The sequence below is a fragment of the Micromesistius poutassou genome (genome assembly GCF_964030765.1).
Source record: "Micromesistius poutassou genome assembly, chromosome: 9".
Classification (NCBI taxonomy): Eukaryota; Metazoa; Chordata; class Actinopteri; order Gadiformes; family Gadidae; genus Micromesistius; species Micromesistius poutassou.
Genome location: NC_140279.1, coordinates 13,821,276 through 13,845,399, shown reverse-complemented (window position 1 = coordinate 13,845,399; position 24,124 = coordinate 13,821,276). Strand labels below are relative to the sequence as shown.

General features: G+C 41.2%; 2 protein-coding genes across 2 annotated transcripts in view; one reads left to right on the top strand and one right to left on the bottom strand.

The window, feature by feature from the left end:
• psmd1 (proteasome 26S subunit, non-ATPase 1) overlaps positions 1-24,124 on the bottom strand; it is a 37,966-nt gene that overhangs the window by 13,156 nt on the left and 686 nt on the right. The window contains exons 3-17 of the mRNA XM_084473439.1: positions 23,684-23,757; positions 23,232-23,401; positions 22,063-22,271; positions 21,567-21,710; positions 20,556-20,782; positions 20,294-20,354; positions 19,155-19,280; positions 18,828-18,916; positions 18,648-18,726; positions 18,250-18,423; positions 17,856-17,967; positions 17,368-17,564; positions 16,738-16,833; positions 16,325-16,389; positions 1,377-1,491 (exon numbers count right to left, since the gene is read on the bottom strand). Of these exons, the coding sequence (XP_084329565.1) occupies positions 1,377-1,491; positions 16,325-16,389; positions 16,738-16,833; positions 17,368-17,564; positions 17,856-17,967; positions 18,250-18,423; positions 18,648-18,726; positions 18,828-18,916; positions 19,155-19,280; positions 20,294-20,354; positions 20,556-20,782; positions 21,567-21,710; positions 22,063-22,271; positions 23,232-23,401; positions 23,684-23,757 (1,938 nt within the window). The remainder of the gene's footprint in view (positions 1-1,376; positions 1,492-16,324; positions 16,390-16,737; positions 16,834-17,367; positions 17,565-17,855; positions 17,968-18,249; positions 18,424-18,647; positions 18,727-18,827; positions 18,917-19,154; positions 19,281-20,293; positions 20,355-20,555; positions 20,783-21,566; positions 21,711-22,062; positions 22,272-23,231; positions 23,402-23,683; positions 23,758-24,124) is intronic.
• Positions 7,491-14,378, top strand: htr2b (5-hydroxytryptamine (serotonin) receptor 2B, G protein-coupled). The gene is made up of 4 exons (XM_084472578.1): positions 7,491-7,852; positions 8,361-8,950; positions 11,707-11,907; positions 12,951-14,378. Exons 2-4 carry the CDS (start codon positions 8,689-8,691, stop codon positions 13,907-13,909), a joined length of 1,422 nt encoding a protein of 473 aa, XP_084328704.1. The 5' UTR covers positions 7,491-7,852; positions 8,361-8,688; the 3' UTR covers positions 13,910-14,378.

The window sequence follows — 24,124 nt, the reverse complement described above, 5'->3', positions numbered from 1 at the left end:
CTCTTCCCAGGGGGGTGCATGGGGTGTAGACTGGGAGGATAATGTGCTGTGTCTGAGGAAGAGAAACCCAAAAACTGGGGTAGCACGGAGATGCACTAGAGTCCTCTGTGACGGTGGGCCCGGGATGAACCGAGCAGAGACATGGTCTGGGCCGAAACCACTTTAGAGGGGGACGCCCACGTTGTGTGTTGACCTCGTTGTCTTTTGTTTGTTTTTCGACTAGACCACGGCTGGGATAGTTGAAGGGGACCAAGTCTTGAAAACAGTTTGTATCTGTCTACAGACAAGGGTTTGAATTTCGCCAACTCATTTTGAATGAAGTTTGATCATAAATGGCATCTTGAGACGGTACCAATCTTTCAAAATCACATTCTCATGTCTCTGGAGATCGGGATGAACTCGATCCTGTTCATTTCCCAAAAACGGAAGGACTATAGGACCAATCATTGTGTAAGGTGTAATGAGCGCCACAGTCTGCCAGGTTAAAAAAAAAAAATGGCGGCCCCCCAAGGAAGGTTCATGAAGCTACGGAGCAGTTTTTATCCGAAAATAGATTGAACAACAATTTTCAAAGTCAAACAGATTCATGCCCTTTTCAGATTACATGATTTTGCTTTACTTTCCACCTGATTCTGCAAGAGAAAGGAGGCTAATAAAATTAGCCTCCACGAGGCTAATAAAATAAATCGGATGAATCAGATGATATCAGTGAGCTTGAGCAATTAGTATCCTTTCAGCACGGTGCTCACTTCCTTTGAAGTACAAACGTACACTTAAGCATAATCCGTAAGCCCCTCTGTTAAAAACGAGCGCTGCCATATTACATTTGTTCTGGCAACACCATGATCGTCGACAGGAAAAACAGAAACCTTGCAACACCTGCAGAGGCTACGATGCAGGGTCTACTGTAGATCCTGTCAGGAAGACCCCGCTGAGCAACATAAGAGACATAAGTGTATCAGGGGTGTCTCTGTGGGAGGAAGAGGATTATCAAAATAAAATGCCCTGGTTCCTTTCAAAGAAGCGTATGAAGATGATATCGGTCAAACCAATGGTTTTTCCAATACGCTTCATTGAAAGGAACAATGTCATTTTATTTTGAAAATAACCCTAACCTTCAGTTTGGGAATGCCCATTCCAAAGGTTGAAAGCAGCTGATTAAATGGGAATTATGATTTTTTTTTTATTATTCATAATCCCGTTGAGGAATTATTTTTATGATCAGGTTATGGCTGACTGAACACAGGTCTCAGGACAGGACATATCAAATGTTAAGGCTTGAACTTGGAACTCGTTTACATGTTAAAAAAAGGGTTGGTGGTAAAATTGACTTTGAGTAGGGCCACGGAGGCCTTGTAGGAAAGCGTTTTTATTACCTTGTTGCCCGTCCCGGCGCAGCAGATGCCCAGAGCCATGGCGGCACCACATCGTACGTGGGGGTTGTAGCTTTCGGACAGCAGAGAAACCACACTGGGGCACTGCTCCGGAGTCCTGCACAGCCATGTGTCCAGGGGGAACAAGAGAGAGGGACAACATGTTCAGTGGTCGGGTGTCATTCAGTCATTCACCCTGAACAAAATAAATGTATAAAGATCAAGATTTAACTATCAAAATCAAGATCAATTCAGTAACCCCTTTGTATTGGGTCTCGAGCATGACATCTGTGCTAAGGAACCTTTCCCCAATAGACCAATTGTCACCACCAGGGCAATCTATGGGCGTGATGAATGAAGTCCTCCCCCCAATAATACAGAAACATCGAGGCCTGCCCTTGACTAAACTGCCACACCATTGTAAAGCCATTAACCATCAAAGATCTTCCTTTCCCCGAAAATACAGCATTTCATTTTGCAATGTCAGAATTGTTGAGGACAATTGTTCCCGATTGAAAGAATCCACCGGACAGAAAACCTTGATGAAACTATTGCCCAGATTTCTCCAAAATAGATCTAAAGAATATTTATGAATTAAAAAGAATGCAGGAAAAATCTGCAAAAAAAAAAAGTACAAATCTGCTCTAGCATTGTGAATACATTAGAGTTCTGTATATTGTCGGAAAGTTTCTTGTGTTCCCTTCGTGACACATTTGTGGTGTGAAAGTTGTTGGTTAATATGTAACTGGTGACCCGCCTGATGTCACAGTATACTCACACCCTGAATAGCTTGTGCGTCAGATACCCTTTAATGCATGTATACAAAAAACGTGGTCAATGTAGCCAAATTGAATTCAAATACTTTTTTTGTTTTAATGGAAAGTAGTCTTCATTTGTAATTGTGGACAAACGTGATTACTGTCTGGGACAGCAACGACAGACAGATCAGCAGCCGGTTAATGAAATGACAGTGCAGACACATCAATAACATCCACCTACGCTGCGTCATATCTATTGAGCTGATGAAGTGTGACCCATCAGACAAAGACCGAAGACAGAATATGATAGGGACACGTCTTCATTGTTGCTTTTGAACTGCATGTAGAAACTACAGTAAACAGAAAGCAACATCATATGGAAAATCTGTAAAGGTTAACATCTGACTTACAAATTTGAAAATCAAAGGGAAGTTTGCAAGTAATGACAAAGAAACAGAATGAGAGGAGGTAGGAATGAAGGAGAGAGAGAGTGAAGAATCAGAGGAAACCCTGAACGATTTTAAGTGAAATATTTGGCATGCACTTTAATAGCATAGAATTATATGCCACTTGAATAAATTGTTATTTCATTGCCTACTGACGCAAAGTGCAAGTGTCTTATTAACAGTGTTTCCCCTATATGCATGGATTGTCAGCGCCACTGCAAAAAAAAGAAAAATTCTAAGGCTTATGATAAATATCAAAGAAATAGCTGAAAATGAACATAAAAGATGAACTTAGTTTCTGCCAAGTTCAAGGCACATTTGCACAATGATCTGGTCTCAGCAGATACCTTGACTCTGTTGGTTGTTATGTCATATTTGGAAGCTCAATCTGTAAATCTTTCCCCCAAAAAAATAACCATTTAGAGGGTTATTTTTCAAAATTCTCTTCCGGGGGGACATGCCCCCGGACCCCCCTAGCATTGCTAGGTTAACAACTCACAGCACTACTGCTACAAAAAAAATCTAGGGGAAACACTGTATTAAGATATATTCTTGACAGAAATCTTTTTCTTCTGATGGTATGAATCTACTACTACTACTACTACTACTACTACTACTACTACTACTACTACTACTACTACTACTACTACTACTACTACTACTACTACTACTACTACTACTACTACTACTACTACTACTACTACTACTACTACTACTACTACTACTACTACTACTACTACTACTACTACTACTACTACTACTACTACTACTACTACTACTACTACTACTACTACTACTACTACTACTACTACTACTACTACTACTACTACTACTACTACTACTACTACTACTACTACTACTACTACTACTACTACTACTACTACTACTACTACTACTACTACTACTACTACTACTACTACTACTACTACTACTACTACTACTACTACTACTACTACTACTACTACTACTACTACTACTACTACTACTACTACTACTACTACTACTACTACTACTACTACTACTACTACTACTACTACTACTACTACTACTACTACTACTACTACTACTACTACTACTACTACTACTACTACTACTACTACTACTACTACTACTACTACTACTACTACTACTACTACTACTACTACTACTACTACTACTACTACTACTACTACTACTACTACTACTACTACTACTACTACTACTACTACTACTACTACTACTACTACTACTACTACTACTACTACTACTACTACTACTACTACTACTACTACTACTACTACTACTACTACTACTACTACTACTACTACTACTACTACTACTACTACTACTACTACTACTACTACTACTACTACTACTACTACTACTACTACTACTACTACTACTACTACTACTACTACTACTACTACTACTACTACTACTACTACTACTACTACTACTACTACTACTACTACTACTACTACTACTACTACTACTACTACTACTACTACTACTACTACTACTACTACTACTACTACTACTACTACTACTACTACTACTACTACTACTACTACTACTACTACTACTACTACTACTACTACTACTACTACTACTACTACTACTACTACTACTACTACTACTACTACTACTACTACTACTACTTTTCATGCTCCAAGTGTGGCTTGATTCAAATTGATGATTGAGGCTTGATTCTTCACGTTTTTCATATTGGAATACTTGAATTATACCTATTCCACATAGTGAGCTACCATTTTCTTTCCAATGCACCAATTCCTCAAATCTATCAAAGTCCGGTTTCAATGCAAAAGTCGTGAGGAGGGTTGTTTTAGCACCAATCTTAACTTCAATATAAAAATAAATAGACCTTAAGCAAACACCATTACTGTAAAATCAAGTTAAACAAAAAAATAAGTGCTTATGATGCTTTATGAATCGTTAATGTTTAGTTTTCTGTGCAGTTCAGAACCAAAAACAACCAAGCCACAGCCATACAGGGCAATTTGTGGAGATTGCTCATCATCACTAATTTTACCAGTTAATGCTCTTCAAGGTTTCAGGTTTCTGGGATAACATCAGAGTCAATGTTACAAATCTCTTTCCACTGATCCGTTCCAAGCTCACAAAAATGTCAAAGCAGTACCTACTCTCCCAGAATGGGGATGCTTTGCTGTAGAGAGGTCGAGTGGACCCCTCTGAAAATACAAGCTCATTGATATGATGGAGGAAAGACCACACACGGCTGATAAATCTGTTAGCCAAGCTAGTTCCACATCTAAACACACTAAAGGTTTATTTATTTGTGACTGAATCAACTAAATGCAAACTACAAGTTGTTGACTGAATTACATTTCCCTGTTTCTAGTTCAAATAAACAAATACAATAAAAATATGGAAAAATGTGATACACGCAACAACCATGTAGAAATTGCATCTAAATAAATAGCATCAATTTAAATCATCATTAATCTGCCTCCATTTAAAAACCAATGATGTTTCCTAAACTGCCACAACATAAACAGAAGCAGGACAATAAAGGTAGCTCCATCACCCCATCTTTGTCGTTCAATGACCCGACGTAAACAGAAGCTAAAGTAAGCTCCACGCGGATCGTCCTAATGCCAATTAAGTCTTGATAAAGTCCGGAAGGCTGAAAACAATTAACTTACTGAGTCACCTTAGGTGTATGATTCAGTGTTTTGAGTTGATGCGTGGTCATGTTGCCAAGCATCACCCCTACTGGCTTGATTAGACTAAGCCTCTACTGGAAGGGGGCTTAATTTCACAATGGCAATCAATCTGGGATATATGGATAATCTCCCAATTACATCAGGAAGGTAACAAGGTGCTATTCTAGTCAGGTAAAGCCCACAAGCCTATCCTGGGAACGATATCAATGTCCACAAAACAGGCATATGCATGTAGAGCACAACAGTTTGGCCTTGCACTATGTGGCAGCCGTCAGTTCTGTTCAACGGTTACGTTTCTAATTCTAAGAGCACAGATGAGATCAATAAAGCTTCCACCCAAGGACCTATAAAAATACATTTCTTGGGAGAAAACACTAAGAAAATATTGTGGGGAGCTAGCTAGTAAGGTAAGGAACTCAAGTTAGGTTATTTGAAAAAAATGTTAAGGGAAGCTTTTAGTCTACCTTTTAGTCAACCTAGTGATCGGAAACAGTGGATGCACAATAAAACCTTTTTTTTTTTTTTTTTTACAAACACGTGATGGCAGAAGTAAAAAGCTTATATCATGAAGTTGAATACATAATTCCTAAACCAAAGTTAGTTAAATCAACTAGTTAGGGACCTAAGAAACAATCATATCGCAACAGCTGCTTCCAGAGAGATTGACGTCCATTGCTATTAATAAATTAGACAGGTCACTGACCTGCAAGCCAATGAACACATAACAGGAAGAGGACAAATCTAAACAAATAATACATTTTGGCACCCAAAGATCAGATTTAATTATCCTGTTTCCTGTTCATTACATAGATGCCATAATGGACAATGAAGAGGAGCAGGACACGAGCAAAGAGATTGCCGGGCATCATTTGTTATCACGCCATTAAAATGAAATTAAATCTACCAACAAGAACCAGAGACAGAATGACATTTCAACAGTCCTCCACCCCTGAAATGGCTAATGATATAAGCAGGGGAGCTGTCACTAAGTGTAAAAAATATATGCCCAACTATCCTTTCAGTCAATATTTTCCATCTTATCAATGTCCAGTATCACATAAAATGGTGCATTTAAGAGTCAAAAAGCCACACAGAAAACCACCCAGAAGGGCCACTATGGAATTGTGATACAATTTAAAATAAATGTAAATTCAGAATAAATGTCCTTCAATGGTAAAATGCTTAGCCTACAAAAGAAAAAAAAAAGTTTTTTAAAGTAAAATAGTAAAGTTTTCATACCCGTCCAGTGGAGAGAATGAACACATGCATATCCCTGCAGTTAAAATTGCAAAAATGGATTCAACTCAATGGTCCGTAGTACCCAACAGCAGCAGACACACATTAAAGTAATGCCATCCCTCAGTAGGCAAGTCGTTTGAAAGGCAAGACCAATTTACAGCCAGGGGGAAAAGGAAGTGGACAAAGCGTCACTTTCCTATATGTGGGTAGTTTCACCTGGAATTAGGTTCAAGACAGACGTGTCCAGGTAATACCGTCTGTGTGTCTGTGTGTGTGTGTGTGTGTGTGTTGCCCGAGACAGGGAAAGGCTACAATATGTGAATAGGTGGTTCGCTTTGCCGTGAGGAAAATAAATGTACAAATAAAGTACTGCTTTGACATGCATCAACTTTAGAAGCGGCTTTGCAGTCGCACAGTGGAAAGAACACAACAATTATGACTGCTGTTGAGGCCAGGACTGGGAAAGCAGGCTCATGTTTCCAACACCACCACAGAAGAAGCAATGATCAAATATACAGAAATGCCTTGCACAGCTTTAGGATCTAGGTAGGTGATATAAGGTGACAAGTAAACATATATAAATTGCTGAGTTTGCACACCATGAATCCTAGTCCCCACAGTCGCACACACAAGAAACTAAGCACACGCACAATTTACTCCAGTGGACGAGAGTACAGAAAGTGACAAATATAAACAGAAGGGCGGCTGTGTTGAAGGAAATTACCTCCCAGAACCGCTGGCATTGGGCCAGCACAAAGACATTCATCTGTTTTCTGCTAAGCCTAACACATGGACAACACTATGGGAGGGGGGGGGGGGGGGGAGAGAGAGGAGGGAGGAAGGAAGAGTAGAGAGGGAGGGAGTTTGAGCCAGTGAGATGGGAGCGCACAAGCTGATCAGAGACTCTTACTAAAAGGTGGTAAGCAGAGAGAGAAAGCGAGAGGGAGGGAGAACTAGGGCGATAGAGGGAGAAACTGGGAAACGTCGGAATGTTCAGACGCTGTGGATGTTGTAGGTGATGAGACTCAGGACTTCGGATTCTTCCAGCGCGGAGGAACAAAAGGAACTTCCACCTCATGGAATGCCTCAGAGTAGGAGAGCACTAACTGCTGCTGGGAAGAGCGTAAAATTCCACTTTTCCAAGACATTCCACTTTGGGAATTGTTTGAATGTAAAATTGTAAACTGAAAAGGGGGGAGATGGAGTGGAACCAAAATACCTGGTGAGCCACGTCAAATTAATTTCAGGCAAGGAAATTCCTGATATGGCGATTTGAAAGAAATTATGCAAGAACAGGGTTTTTGTGTCGTACAACAGAAATAAAACTCATGGAATAGATTCTTAAAGAACAGGTAAGGATTTTTCCTTTTTACAAAGCATGACATTTCACAAAGATGATCAATTCATTGTTACACCAATACTTTTTTGCTTCACAAGGAGATGGGGACAATTCCTGATTGTCAGAAGATTTACATCCTTTTGTTTGATTTTGAATCAATAAACGCACATCATATTTTCCAGCCATTTTCTGTTATGGTGTCACACATCCTGAAGCCTGAAAACGCTCCAGCTTGACATAGTGAATGTTAATCAAAGTCAATGTTTGTATAATAACCCTTAAAAACGGAATGTCCTTTAATATATCGAATATTTCTGGTAAAAGAAATCCCCCGTAATGCGGGATAAAGTTAAAACCGATTGCCACTTCCTTGTGTAATGACCAGGCCATGGTGGATCTGGAAGGAATAACGACTGTACAGGAACAACCCTTCCCATTTGTTACCATAAGTGTCACTGGTAATTAGGCAAACACTCAAACGCAAAAAGAGGATAACACTGCAGCTATTGTTTCTTTAACAGAGTTCGTAGAAGGCGACGCGAGGGATGAGAAGTGCCGAAAGCCCTGGAATAAGAAGCGTTTTGGACGTACCATCGGTGAATCTATCGTTTATCCTTGGATTGGCTCGCTTGGAGCGCTTGGATCTTAAACTCGTTGCGAGACCGCTCTGGTTTCCACACTGGGCAGGGGCCGAGGGCTCTTCTTCCAACCCCTGGCAGTGAACCGTCCCACCGTGCCGTGGGACTCGGCACGTGGGGCCGACAGAACCATGCTGACCAAGCCTCCGGGGCCAGCCAGAGCAGAGCCCCGACCAGCGCCGAGGCCAGTCCCCCTCTCAGTAGCCGCACCATGTCCCAGCCACTGGTGGCTTCCCTGGAGCATAACGCCACAGAGCCAGGCGAGGGGCCGGGGGTACGGCTCCAGTGGGCCGCGCTCCTCATCCTCATGGTCATCGTGCCTACCATTGGCGGCAACATCCTGGTTATCCTTGCGGTGTCACTAGAGAAGAAGCTGCAAAACGCCACCAACTACTTCCTGATGTCTCTGGCTGTGGCTGATCTGCTGGTGGGACTGCTGGTGATGCCCATCGCTCTGATCACCGTTCTCTACAGTAAGTCAATGTGAAGAGGGTGCCAGTGACCGTGACCTAATGTCATCTGCATCCCAGGGAAACAACCACATTACAAACATTGTTCTGGTTGACATGGGGAAGCTAGTTGTCCTCTGAAGAATGGATTATGTCTTACCAATATCCTGATTATTCTAATAAATACAAGCTTATTATCCAGCATTTTGTATACTTGACCTTTTCCTATTCTTAGTGCCAAGTCAGCCACTAAAACACCATGAATTTAGAGTAACTACCAAATATCATGGCATGATAGAAATGTAGCTAAATAGAACAAAAAAAAATGAAAAATATTTGGGAGTTCTTTAAATTCCTGGTGTTTTAGTTACATGCATACACAGCATCTACATAGGAGTCAACAACACAGATTTATTATGGAGCCTCATTCCATGGAGTCATAACAAGGAATCCCTTTTGTGTTCAGCCTGATGGATGGATCAACAATTGAGAAAAGCCTCTGATTTATCAGGGCTGCGGGGAGGTTTGAAATAGGATGTCAGCAACACTGGTTATGAGCTCTGTCCTCAATAAACATATTACGCCTGATGAGAAATAACAAGCGATAGTGGATAATAAACAAGCTACTTCCTGCGGCGGTTCTGTTGTAGTTGTGGCACTATTCAACCCACCACTGGCCCTCAACCACCCTCTAATCCACTAACTTCCTGCTACCTTCCAAGTGACTTCTGGAGGGAAAATGATTTGGAGATGAGACATCCAACTTTTCCCCGAAAGAGGCATGTTGGCTAACTTCCATCATTTTCTGCTTGTAATATAACTAGTCTTCGGCAGTCCTGGAATTTGCAAAATGCCAATACCAAAATGTTCTAAACGTCTAAAGCCTGTTTAAAAACACAGCAAAGATTGAGGACATGAGGGAAAAAGGCCCACCGAGCTCGAACTAATTGCCATCAAGACTACGGGCAACGCCATATGCCAGCTCATCATTTTGACCAGGATAATATATTTACCTAATTATGAAGTAAGGTGAAAAACAGACATCTGTGCAAATGCATTCGTATGTCTAGGTGCAAAACATGTCAATATAAAAAAATACTAAATACTGTTAACCTGAAATAAAGCCAATGAAAAAGGCTCATGACAAAATAAAGGACAAGGTAATTTAACATGTTAATTCAATATTAAGTTACCTTTTCCTTTGCCTGAGAGTGTGCAAAGCAACAATGTAACTTAAGAGGTGTCACAAGGACATAAACAATGTTTAATGCTTTTGACCATTTGTAGAGCTTGCTGTAGAATATTCCTTTGAGGCCTAGTGTGAGGACCCAGTGATCCAATGACCATTTCCCTACACATTTAGAATCAACAAACAATGGTTTCATTTTCCATTCTCTGTATTATACGAACATTAGACGAACATAACCAATTAAAAAACATAATGCAACATATGAAATGTATGAATTCCTTCATTCCCCCAAATTAGTTACATTTCTGGCTCAGTTTCTCTTTAAAAATCTCAAAATACAGAGTGGATGGTCTAGCGTCAAAAAGAAAAAAACATTTCCACATCTGCTAGGCAGATGAATTCATGGCTTTGCTCAGAGACAACACCTTGAAAAATGAAATGGACCTTCTGTTTACAGGTAAGCCGTGACCGCTGGAAGCAGAGTATAACAAAAATCCACCTCTAAAATGGCTGGCTAATAAGGAACCACCCCTGAGGTTTTTTTAGAGGCTTGCGTAGGGATTTGCTTACTGAAGTGTCAGAATAGTAAAGCACCACCTAGCACAGTGTTTATGTTGAAGATCAAGAGAAATATTTCACTTTGATTCATTCGACTCGGTGCAAACCTCTAGGACTTGTGCTGAGTTTCAACCCTAGAAAAATGAAAGTAATAAAAACATAAGCACAGTGAAGCTAATCGAAAAAGCAAAATGGCTCTCCTGTCACAATGTTGACAAAACAGCTTTCATCAATCTTATTAACTTGAGTTTGATGTGTGAAGTTAAGTGTCACTAAAGTAATGATCACTATTTGAAAAATGTATGGGCTAAATCAAAGCGTCCCGTCGTAATCACACACACACACACATTTCAGAAGCTTCTCCAGTTAATTTTACTATAGATAGACACTAGACATTATCTGAAACACAAGGAGAAACTACTACACTAATGCACCTAAACTAAAACACTTGTAAAATACATAACCGGTAGCCCATAGACTGGTAACATGTGTTAGTTTGCAGTAAAATACAGGTCATTCTGTCTCAAAAGCATTTGACTATTAGAATTAACTCTGTTTGAAGAGAACAAAGAGAACCTCAAGTATAAAAAAAATTAACAACAGAAGCTTTTAACCATGTTAATGGGAGGGTGGACATGAGCCAAGACAATTACTTGCAAAATTTGCGTTGGGGACCATAAATAAACAGCCCTGTACAACACGGTCTTTAGCACATCTACATAAAAAGCTTTTAGCTCCATAAACAGTCATCAGAGAACCCTTTTTTCCAGTACATTCATTCCAAACCGAGATAAACAAACACATCTTTACATGAGAGCTACTTCTGATCCATGGCCATTGTGGCACATCTCCCATAACCGGTGGTATGCAGAAGAAGAAAAATGTGTTTGGAATGGTCAGAGGGTATTCCGAGGACACAACCGTAATGCTAATGGATGTTCCACCACAGGATATCATTAAGGATCAAGAAGAATATTTAACCAGCGTTCCTCTAATAGTAGGATTGTAATCGTGCCTTTTTTTCTGCTCTCAGATTCCGGGTGGCCCCTTCCGGAATTCCTCTGCCCCATTTGGCTCTTCCTGGATGTCCTCTTTTCCACTGCCTCCATCATGCACCTGTGTGCGATCTCCCTCGATCGATACATTGCTATTAAGAAACCCATTCAACACAGCCAGTACAAATCAAGGACTAATGCCATGATGAAGATTGCACTGGTGTGGCTCATATCAATCGGTGAGTACGTTACGACAGATGTTTTGTTAAACCGCTTCCTCCGCTGGCTTACAGGCTCCTGAAGTTATCGAAGGAGTGTTTGATACGGTGTGTTCGGGGACCGTTTATGTCAAGGACGAGGTGGTTTGATGCAGGATGCAGAAGCCGGATGCAATAAAAGCTGATCCTATGTAAACTATTGTGATGTTGGAGACAGAGGGGTGGCGTTATTATAATAACATTAGGCAGGGCGCAAGGTGACTCACAAGATGGAGCACATGGGTTAGCTATCCTTCACCTGGATAGAAAAGTAGCAGAAAATAAGTGTGCCTTGAACGCAACTTAAATATCTGAATAGGCAACTGTTTGAGAGCTAGTCAAGAACATTGTGGACTAGGCTTACATCACATACATTATAAACACTATAATTACTGAATGTTTATTTAAACAAAGGTTGTCTTGCGCTTTTACAACTGTTTATCCAACGTGCCAGGACTTGGAAGCCAAGAGCTTGCACAGATAAAATAAATGAGGTTACTGGGTGACAGGATGTTCCAGTGTGTTACAGATGGCATTGGATGTCTATATAAAATAGTGTAAATTGCAGCTAATCTTAATGTCAACTTTCAAGAATTATCGACCAATGAAAATAAAATCAAAAAAGATCTAGCAATTGGGAGGCCAATAATGCCTTGTCTAGGTTCAATAGTCCAGGTCACCCTTTTCAGACTGTGGTGCTAAATCTTGGCATAATTCAAGACCTTTCATAACAGCTAACTCTTGGGCCTCCACCTGGTCTAGATTTAAATTGCAGTGTTTGAGGAAAACCAGACAAGTGGGAGAAAGAACAAAGCTTAAACATTACCATCAAGTCCTTGACCAGACTATACAATCCTGTTATCTGCTCACAAGATCAGAACTCTTACATTAAGTAAGGGTTGCCTTTGAAACGGAACATCACCAGGCATAACACACGTATAGCAGATGCCAAAAAAGCACTATGATTTGATGAGTTTTCTTCAACTTTAAAAAACACAACATTCCTCTGTTTTTTTCAATTACAGGTATAGCCATTCCCATTCCCATTAAGGGACTGCAGAACTACCATCGTCCCAACAACGTCACCTTCAACAGCAACCACACCTGCCTGCTGAAGACCGACAGCTTCCGGGAGTTCATCATGTTCGGCTCCTTGGTGGCCTTCTTCATCCCTCTAATGATCATGATGGTGATCTACCTGCTCACCATCCAAGCTCTACGCAAAAAGGTTTACTTGCTCAGGTCGAGGGTGACCCAGCGCTTTACATGCCAAACTGTCTCCACGGTCTCCCAAAGGGAACAGCCTGAGGGCACCTCCCCTGCCGGGACACGGACAACGGCAGACGGCAGATTGATGCTGGAGTCTGGGAAACCGATTCCAGTCGCAACAAACCGCCTTTCAAGGGATGACGTTCCGTTTCGCAGGATGTCTAGCATCGGAAAGAAATCCATGCAGAACTTAAGCAATGAGCAGCGTGCCTCAAAAGTGCTGGGCATTGTGTTTCTCCTGTTTGTGGTCATGTGGTGCCCGTTCTTCATCACCAACATCACCTCGGTGCTCTGCACCAGCTGTGATGTCAACGTGATTGCCCGACTGATGGAGATCTTCGTGTGGGTAGGCTACGTGTCGTCGGGCATCAACCCCTTAGTCTACACCCTGTTCAACAAGACTTTCAGACAGGCATTCACCCGTTACATCACCTGTAACTACAGTGTCTGGACTAACAATGGGCCGGGAAGGCACCCCAGGGTGCAACACCGAGGACGGGGGCTGACAAAGATCTCCTTCCGGTCATCCATGGCGGAGAATTCAAAGCTGTTCGTGAAGCGAGGAATGAAGAACGGTATCGGGGCAGTGAGCTATCAGAGCCCGCTGCGGTGCCGGGGAGCACCGATACAGTCCCCCAGCAGTGTTGTGTTAGACACGCTGTTCCTGACTGAAAATGAGGACTTGAAGCAGGGGGAGCACGTCAGCTATGTATAGAGGTGATTTACCCCGTTTAAAGGACACCTCCAGTACTTTGAGGTGTTGAAAGTTGTTCTACATCTATAAATTAATTTCCTATTCACATCCAAGTATTTCTGGACCAGTTAAAATGGCAGGCTCTGTTTTAATCCGTGCTTAGCAAGAGGCAACGACGAGCTGCATAGTTAGCTACTTGCCATGCTGCAACGCTAATTCTATCTCTTTGCGGCTCTGGGAGTGCTAGCCTTGTATGTTGAGGCATTATCCTATTAAATAACAAATTATAACAAACACTTTAGTTTGAGTGGAATCAATTATTTTCCAAAGAGAAACCAAAAGAACATCTGAACAATAAAACTTCATAGTGCATTGACTTTATAAAGGCTGTGAATAAGCGTTAAACTCAGAGTGCTTGCATGCATTGTCTTCTGCTAATCCGAATTACCTTTACTATTCCTGGCAAAACATCTTTGCAGTTTCTGACCACTTGCTTACAAAAGTAGTGAGGTTGCATAAATGCATTGCACTATTAACGGTAAAATGTCCAGTTTGTATTAAAATACTTCACAATGTTTTCAGTGTTGAAGCCAAATAATGCAAGCAAGGTAACTGGGAAAGTTTCTATGTTCAATAAATTGGAAATATGGAATTGTGTATCATACTCGTTGAAATAATATGACATCTGTATTCTTCTCAGAGCACAGACGTACTAACGCATAACACAATGCAGTCATGTAAACATTCCAGTCTGCACTGTGATGCAATTGTATATTTACAAATGACTGACAGAGGATAAACTGGTCATGGCGAGATGTGCCAAAGCTGCATTAGCAAATGCATTCTAACACAAAAGTGTTTTTGCCTTCAATTTAACTCATTTAGTTTTTAATATAATGTGCTGATCAGATGCCATATAATTGTTAAAACCAAAGTATAGGCAACACTTTGGAAGTCTTACAGATATTTCCTTGCCATTATCATCTAAATCCAATAACAAAAAGGTGGGACATTAGACATAGGAGAAACAGTCGGATAGCCGTCTTTCAGAGTGGCAGGAGAGGTACGGGCATGGGACTAGGTGACTGGGTCGGAGGAACTGCACTCAGCTGAATTGTAGTGATTGTGGGACATTTCTAAACACAGGAAGGATTTACACAAGGTTTATCTTGTGGCCAATTGATCATAGGGAATATCCCATGGTCTTTTTGGGCTTAAAATGCATAGCCCTGATGTGCTTCAACTCAGCCAGGCGTTCTGTTTAACGCCGTTCGGCTGCCTGATGGGTAAATGAATGTCACGTTCTGAGTGATTCGCTCCGATAAAGAGGGAGAAGAGAAACATGTGTGAAGGGAATAAAAACCAGGCCTATCATGCCCTGAAACACCCAATCGGAGTGACAGGAGGGGATTAAAGATACTCAAATGCTCTCAGTCACTTATTTTGTAGAGTCAACAGAATATTTATCACTATACTAATCTATAATCTAAGGTGGCATAAATATAAACCAATTATGTTTGTCTTTTTATCCCACAGCAAAATTTTCTCTCCATTATTTTTCTAAAAAATTGCACCAAAAAAAAAGCTAAAGCGTAAAGCCACATCTTGCTGTACGTGTATGTTAATATTACCGAAGTAATAAATCACACCACCAGGAAAGGGGGAAAGTGGGGGAGAAGCAGGATTCCTTTTGGAATCCTACAGATTTGATGAAATATTGATTTAAATTGGTGTCTAGTCTCTTTTGTCAACTATTCCAGGAATAGTTGTCCAGCATAACTACAAAACAAACACGGCTCAAAAATGCTGTTTGGTTTCACCCAAACAAAACATTCATCTCCCTTTTGGAGGTAAAAGCCAAACGACTCAGAGAAAGTGCATTTGACATTTTAACAAATATTTCACAAAAGATATGTACTTGGCATTGTACTACAATGCAGAGAGCTCTTAAGGATTTCCTCCAAATTCCTCAAGGGATCTACTGATTCTGCACCAAACTGCAACAAAACAACAAGTCAAGAGTCTGACGATATATGGTGTAGGTCTGTGCTTTACGTTTAAGAGCACAGAAATACTGTAGTAAAGATTTCAATTGTGAGATATGAAAGTGAACGCTTTTATCTGGATGTCAGGCTGCCACAAACTGCTTAATTAAGCAAGAGAAATTAAATAAATTACCTAGTTTGTTAAAAAAGCAAAGTCAAAGCCAGAAAGGGCTTTCACTAGAAACTGCATTGGCCTCCACTGATACCTACTTAAAACCTCTCCAAATGCATTTGGGAGGGGGAAGTGAGTCAATTGTACGCCATGGCTGGAATGCAGTCTCAGTGCATTCACCTTCAAGAGCAAACTAATGAATGACCACAGGTTAGTCCAGATAATTTGTTGACCATGAGTTCTGACAGCAGGCTGAAGTAGTCCTAGCTCAGTTCTTACCTGAACATAATGAAACCGATGGACTCAACGGCTGCCCTCCTCACATCGTCGTTCACGTCACTCACCTTTGTGACAAACAGAAAAATGATTTCTGAAGGATGACACTTGCCCCAGGATACAAGTTTCATCACATTCATTAATACAAGGAAGGCTCTCAAAACTTTAACATGGGTAATTACATATAACTTAGTGGAACCTTTACATATCCAGGAGGTAATGAGAAAACTTGGGCCTTCGGCGGAAGAATTTATCAACCATTCCAGTAACGTTGCCGCCGTATTTACCGACGAACATGTCACCATTGGGGATGAATCAAGGCACCGGCTTTTGTCACCATTACGATAAACCATCATCATGATCATTGGCTTAAAACAGCCAGTTATAAACAGCAGGGCTAAGCGGGAAGTACTCACAGCGACATGGAGCAGGCGTCTGATGGCCTTGTTGTTACCAGAGCCGCAGTAAGCCATGCCCACTGTGTACATACCAGAGCGCCTCAGGATAGGGTCCTAGAGGAGACAGTGAGACAGAGCAGAGACTTGAGGACCAGGGTCTCAACACATACACAGGCACACACACTTTGTTGGAATGTCAATCAATTCAGTCTGTTTGACAGTAAATAAAAACCCTGATCTACTGGATGATATTTACTTATGTCTTAACCTTCTGATAAGGTAAGAACTTTATTTCATCCCATACATGAGAAATTCACTTGCTACAGAATCCCATGAAATATAAAAAATGCAATAACAAATAAAGTGCATAAAGTGAGTTCTGAACGAAGTTGGAGCAGTTTAGATTGTAATGTGCAAACTTTTTTCAGACTAGTCGTTCACAAAACATCCTGTTAATGGTTTGGGTAATAAGGCACAAGGAACATCCCTACTTCCCTTTGTTGGCTGTATATGAAATGGTTTGTGTGCCAAACTAGGTTACGTGTACATAACATAGGTATAACTGTATAAGGTGCTGCAATAAAAAGGATTGATGCCAGCTTCCTGTTCGTCAAGCAACCAAAACTACATTTTTCTCCCGTGACCAACCTTGTCTCTGCAGAGGCTCTCGATGAGGGCGTCGGCCTCCTCCATGCGGCCGTACATCACCATGGCGATGCCGACGGCCAGGCCACGCAGGATCTTCTCGTGCTGCGTCTCCTGGGCGTATCCCACCATGTCCTCGATGGCCTGGGCCGACTTGGAGCCCAGCATGACCAGGCCCAGTGCTAGGCCTGCAGCCTCACCTGGTGGAGGGATCAGGGATTGCACAGCGCTCAGAGGATGGAGGGGCAAACCAGGCAGACACATCCCTTTGTGTTCTGTGCGACCCTATCTTAAACCACGTAATGCCCTTATCGTGTGAACTGAATCAAGGGATAGTTAATGTTACTGAAAATGGCACAGAAAAAAAAATTTAAACAAATTTTATGATTTTTAAATAATAACTTTATTGTGAATATCCTCTTCAACCCAACTTGAAGTTGGGTTAGATAAGCCCTCAAGCTATTGGAGTACATCTAGTCTTGTGTACATACCAGTGACAGCATCGTCCTGGTACAGGTTGGACTTGAGCAGATCATAAACATCCTGTCGGGCTGTGCCAAGGGCAGCCAGGCCCAGGCCCAGGGCACCCCCGTGACGCACAATCTGCCAGATACAAATAAACACGTCCATGAATAAAGTGTAATAAAGTATGAGTGAGTGAAGTAAAGTACAAATATTAAACAGGATTCATTCATAATACAGCTCTACACTAATACAGACAGAAAGAAGTGCTCCAATTCAAAAATCCGAAGTTTATAAGGACACAGAATACACCAATATTTATGTAACAATAACATTGTATTCATTAGGGTTGTCCGATCACGTTAGTAACTGACTTTTCTTCAAAACATTACGACCCTAAGCCAAACGGGCCGGTGATCTTACATCATTGCTGGCGTTCTTCAGCTGGCTCAGCAGGTAGTCGATGATGTCCCCGCCGTGGTTTGCGTGGATCAGACCCAGAGCGTACAAGCCTCCTCCCTCCTGGTACGCCGAGCCAGGAGAGGTGTCTTTAGGCAGGTAGGTAGCCATCAACTGGAGCGCCTCTTTCTCGTGTCCCTAAAATAGGTTAAAGGTAAACAAAGTAATGCATCCGATTTTGTGGAACCATATTCTAAAAGCTGACCAATACTAGCTAAAAAAAAATTAAAGACAGATTATGCACACATTTGTTCTTGTGGAGGCATCTTTTCCATTGTTTAATCTTTAAACCCTGTAACCGGAGAAATACTAATAATATGAATATACTTGAACAAGGTATGCTATTGTGGATAATAGCATACCTTGTGGATGACGCCAAGGCTGGCGGTGGCTGTGAACTTTGCCCAGTTGGTCGCTCTTGCTAGCCACTCCAAGTTCTCTCTGGAAAGCAGCAATAAAAAGATCAATTCATAAATCGATAACAAATGAAGGTATTCAAATATAAATTAACCCCATGTTGAATGTAAAACAAAACGCCATACCGGAGAAACTGGTCACTTGTGGTTCCTGTGTGCATAAAGGAGTTGGCTATGACCGTAGCCGTGTGGCACACCGAATTCCGCACTGCATCCTGAGTGAATAACAATATAAAGAAAAAACTAAATCAAACGGTACACCTAGCACAGTATGCAGTATTATGCAAGCTCAACCATATGCAAGTCTTCAAAAAGCGGTGCAATGATTTAAATACAGTATTCAACATTCTTGGTTTGAATATTCAGAGGTTTCTACTTCTGTGCGTTTGTCGAATGGTTACATCAAGAGGTTTCCTTATGCCAAACCTTCGGTTACAAAGCACCGGCCTTTACCTTTGTGTTTTTGAGGATCATTAAGTCTGTGTTGTTGTTTCGGATGAGGAACTGCAGGTGAAGCTCGATGGCCATCTCCCCACTTAGGATCTTGATCATCTTGGCGTTCTGGTCTTTAGGCTCCTCCTTCATTGCAGACACGGACAGAGGTCACAGAACAGTTTAGTTGGGTTATACAACAAGACCGAGAGGTAATGTTAGGGGTGTACGGTATAAACGGTATAGAAAGTACACTGGTGTGAATTTGCGCTACGGTATGGATTTTGACCGTGAGACCGGTATACAGTGTTGTGTGTAACGTGTTACAAAGTAAGTAACTTATTTTTCATGTGAAAAGTAAAGTTACTCGAAACTACTGAAAATATGGTAACGAAATGTAGTTCCTTTTTCAATTAGGCGCAACGTTACTTTTCCCAGGGAGCGATTTGACAGCGATACTGCCTTCTCAGGCAGTATGCTATTGCGCAGGCGCGCAGCCTACGCAATAGTCCCGTCACAAGCTCTCATTCCACACCGTACGAGACAGAGGCTGGTAGCGTGAAGATGTCTCTGCATGTCAGACGTTGCTTCCGCAGGCATTTTCCAAAGCCAGTCCTTATGACAAAAAAAGCCAGCGGTGGAACGAGATAACAAACACCATCACTGTTTACCTGTGTAAGGACATGGTTCCCTTTCAAAATGTCGATAGAAAGGGCTTTAAGGTGATGGTCAAAACACTTTATCCCAGGTACGCGTTACCTGCCCGCACACACTTCAGCCAAATTGAGATGCCAAAACTATACGGCAAGGTCCGCGACCAAGTGGAGAAATAAATCCATACTGGAAGTAACTTAAAAAAAAAAGAAAAGATTTCTTCTTTCTATTGTAGTTTTGCTCAATAAATGTTCTTAAAATACTTCTGTATGAAATATTTCCTAGTAATACAAAAATACAGTAATAGCTGCCTAACCAGTATTTTACCCCTTCAGAAGCATTTATATCGAAATTAGAATATAAAATTAACATACCGTGATACAATACCGTTACCGTCTATGCCTCAAATCATACCGTGATATAAATTTTAGTCCATACCGTACAGCCCTAGGTAACGTGACCGTAGATAGTTGGGTGTCTGGTTCATGTATATTATAAACGCTCACCACTTCTGCTGGCTTCCCAGCTGGAGAGCTGCCGGCCTTCTCTTCTGTTTCCATTGCCTCACTGGAAAAACACAACGGTAAACAATCAATCATTTTGCATTACAAATTAATAGTAAAAAAATAATAAAACAATGCCTTATAAAAAAAGTAAACTAATAAAGCATTTTAGGGGGCGTTTAGGCACAAAATATACAAATCAATCAACCTGCTCCCATTCAATGCATATCTATCACAAACTCTTATTTTGAAATCTGCCGCCCACCTGTCTTTGTCGGCTGTGGGCACGGTGCCTGTGTTGGTGGAGCCGGGCACGGAGGGGATGGGCGTGCCCACGGTACGCAGGTTCTGGATGACGGATGAGAGGAACTGCTGACTGGCGCTCTCGTACAGGTCGAAGCAGATCTGGTAGGCCATCAGCAGGTTGTCCTCCTTCACCAGCTTCTCCAGGATGTCACTGACAGCCTGGGGGTCGTCCAGGAAGATCAGGCACTGCACAGGGAAACCAGAGGGGAAAGAGAAAAGGTTAAATGGAGATCGATGGAGGACCTTCCCTCTCGTTCAGATGGTCAGCCTACATTCAGAATTCACCACGGAAGAGAAGCAATGCTTTAATGTGAGAAGCTTAATCGATGTGCAAAAGAGCCATCTCAACTAACTGCTGTAATTGTACAGATTCTTTATAACCTAAAATTGTGCAGTATCACGGTAGGCCAGGGTATTTAGGAATGGCACCATTATTAAAAAAAGACTCTCTCTCTCTCTCTCTCTCTCTCTCTCTCTCTCTCTCTCTCTCTCTCTCTCTCTCTCTCTCTCTCTCTCTCTCTCTCTCTCTCTCTCTCTCTCTCTCTCTCTCTCTCTCTCTCTCTCTCTCTCTCTCTCTCTCTCTCTCTCTCTCTCTCTCTCTCTCTCTCTCTCTCTCTCAAGACATGCCTTTCTCCATTTCAAGCCAAATGCTACCATTTAGAAATTACTGGCAATGCGGTTGAAGTCCTTTGTTGTCATTTCCCAGAAATGACATGTTACCTGTTACCGGAATCACTGCAGTTTGAAAACCTGAAGGGTCAGTCCAAGCTTTGCTAATTTCCCAGATCCTTGGATTAAATAAGCAGTATCACTACCCTTTTTTCACTGCAAAGACGGTAATGTAATTTCTTATGCAAGCAAATTGGCGGAACATTGCTCTTATTGGGCACAAGCTTAAAGGGGATTCTGACAAATACATTTGACCTAGATGCCTTACAGGGAGAAAGGTGTGATTAAGTTAAATTCTTACCTGACAAACATTAATGAAGTCGGGCTTCTCCAAGTTCATGTAGAGCTTGACCAGCACACGGAGCACCTCATTACGGAAGCTCTTGTTCTGCATCAGGGACATGCACACCTTCAAGCTGTAGGCTAGAAGGCCGCTCACGTCATTCTGCAGAACAGAAAGAGACAGACAAACCATTATAAGAGGAGACCATGATTATGATTACAGGCTAGAGGGGCTCAACTTTATCATTAGTGGACCTAGACTGTATCCCGATGGTCTATAAATATAGTTGAATAGTATGTTGGTACATTTTAGATGCAATGCCATGAAAACTATTTTATACATTTTAAATTTCTATAGTTTTCCTATCCTAGTAATGATATTTTGCACATTTGCAAATTAACTTAGTATTTTCAGTTTCATAGCACAAATTCGCAATTCTCCTCAAAAAGGCTGAGTCACAGAAGACTAATCCTTATCCCAGTTCTGAATGAGGCGTGAAATTCAAACTACTCACTGATTCCAAGATGGTCTTTTCAAAGATGTCTAAGCGCCGGGTCTCCAGGGCGATGCCAATGGCCTGCTTGTACTTGTGGTCGCCGAGGCAACGCAGGAACATCTTGTTGACGATGCCCTCGAGGCGCGGGTCAATACTCTTCTTCTCCTCCTCCTCCGGCAGCTCTGCGTTCTCAACCCGCAGCTTGGTGTAGTGGTCGATGCATTTGGCTGGAAGGCAGGACAGCACATCTCATTTAATTCCTCATATTAATTTAAAATTTGAGTTCACAATTTCACATCTTACATTATTTATGCAGATAGTTATAAGAGTGCACCACGGGGTGCATTCTAGAGTGCACCATGGGGTGTGCTCTCGCAATTCCCAGAAGGAAATGTGAGTATTGCAGTGGTTTATAAACAGTACAAGAGCAGTATGAAAACTATGACTAAAGAAAACACTAAATGTACTAGTTTTGCAAGGGTGTGGCTATTTTACCAGCAGTGGATGTTCTTCTGAGAACATTGTGGTAACTGTAGTTGGACACCCTTTATTTTAAATAAGTTCAAAGTGTGTATCTTTCCCTGTCTAAATCGGAACTTGCAGAAATCCCTGCTGTAGGATTGCCTTTTTATAAACTGATAAAACCGGTTAAATTCATTAAAACAAATGTAAAAAGCAAAACTACAATATAGTTTTGGTTTTTAACACAGAGCCAATCCACTCAACGTCTGTTACGACAGAGCTTAAATGTTGTTTCAAAGTTTCAGAAGACACACATGCATCCACAGTATGGGAGAATAAATAGGGTGGTTTTCGAACATCATGCAAAGTTTTGATGAAATGACAGGGCAGTACTAGCCCTATTCAGCCGAAGAGAAACAAAGGGGTTCTACTGCGGATGACAGATTGTCAGAAAAAGGCAAAAAAAAAAACATATTCAATATATTAAAATTATTAAGTATTAAATATCCGACCAATGCACAGAGTGCATCACATACATCCATGCACCAGCACAACTGGGGCAAGACACAGAACCCCACATCTAAGTCCCTTTAAACATCTAACAAGGGGGGCCGTGTTAGATGTGTGGTACTGTACAGTGAGATCCTTTGGCTTTTACCCAGGGCCAACCACAATGCTGGACATCCCACATATTATCATGCAGAAGATTCTTTGTCTTCACTTACCAATAATGGTCTCCACATACTCCGAGTCATCTGTGACATTGAAGAGGTCACCAGCTCCCAAAGCGTAGTTGAGGGATTCCTCGAAAGCTCCCAGGTGATAGAATACCTTTGAGGCAACCAGTGCGGCAAATTCTCTGCTCCTAAACGTCTCATCCTCGTACAAGACTTCACTGTAATACAGAGTCACTGGTTACATGACACATTCCAAAGGAATATCATAAAAAGCAATTATGATTTTTTTTTAAGCTTAAACAAACAGGACTAAATCTGGTCAAGCTAAATTTCTGATGCCAAGAATTTAACCAGCAGAAACAACAATTTCAATAAATAAAATGGTGGCATATAATTGGAAGCATGGGATTTATGAGGAGGGTAGGAACGTGTTGATAGATTCAAACATAATAATGTGTGGAGTAAAAGTACAATGATAAGGGGAGTGTATCGTCACTTACATCTTGTCTACGGATCCTGAAATCTCAGCCCAGAAGTCATTGACAATGGAGTTCAGCTTATGCAGCGCAAACTCCTGCAATACACACACAAACATGAGCTATGTTATAGGAATTGCTTTTAAGCAATTATACATTTGTATGGCAGAAGGCAACATACACAAGAGAAAAATACAGTGGGAAATATTTTTATAACGAAGCTTCTTTCTGATCCATTAGAAACAGAATTATAAATATTTCTGATCCATTAGAAACAGAATTATAAATATGTGCGGTTATACAGTATATTGTTTTGACAATGTTTTAAGTAATACCAATTGAACCTTTTACAATGTTAACTATTACAATGGGTTTACTTTGAATGAATACAGCATCAATGGTTTTAAGAATGATCCTAGTTTGGCCCGCAGTTTCTGAGGGAATGGTGATGTTATTTATATAAAT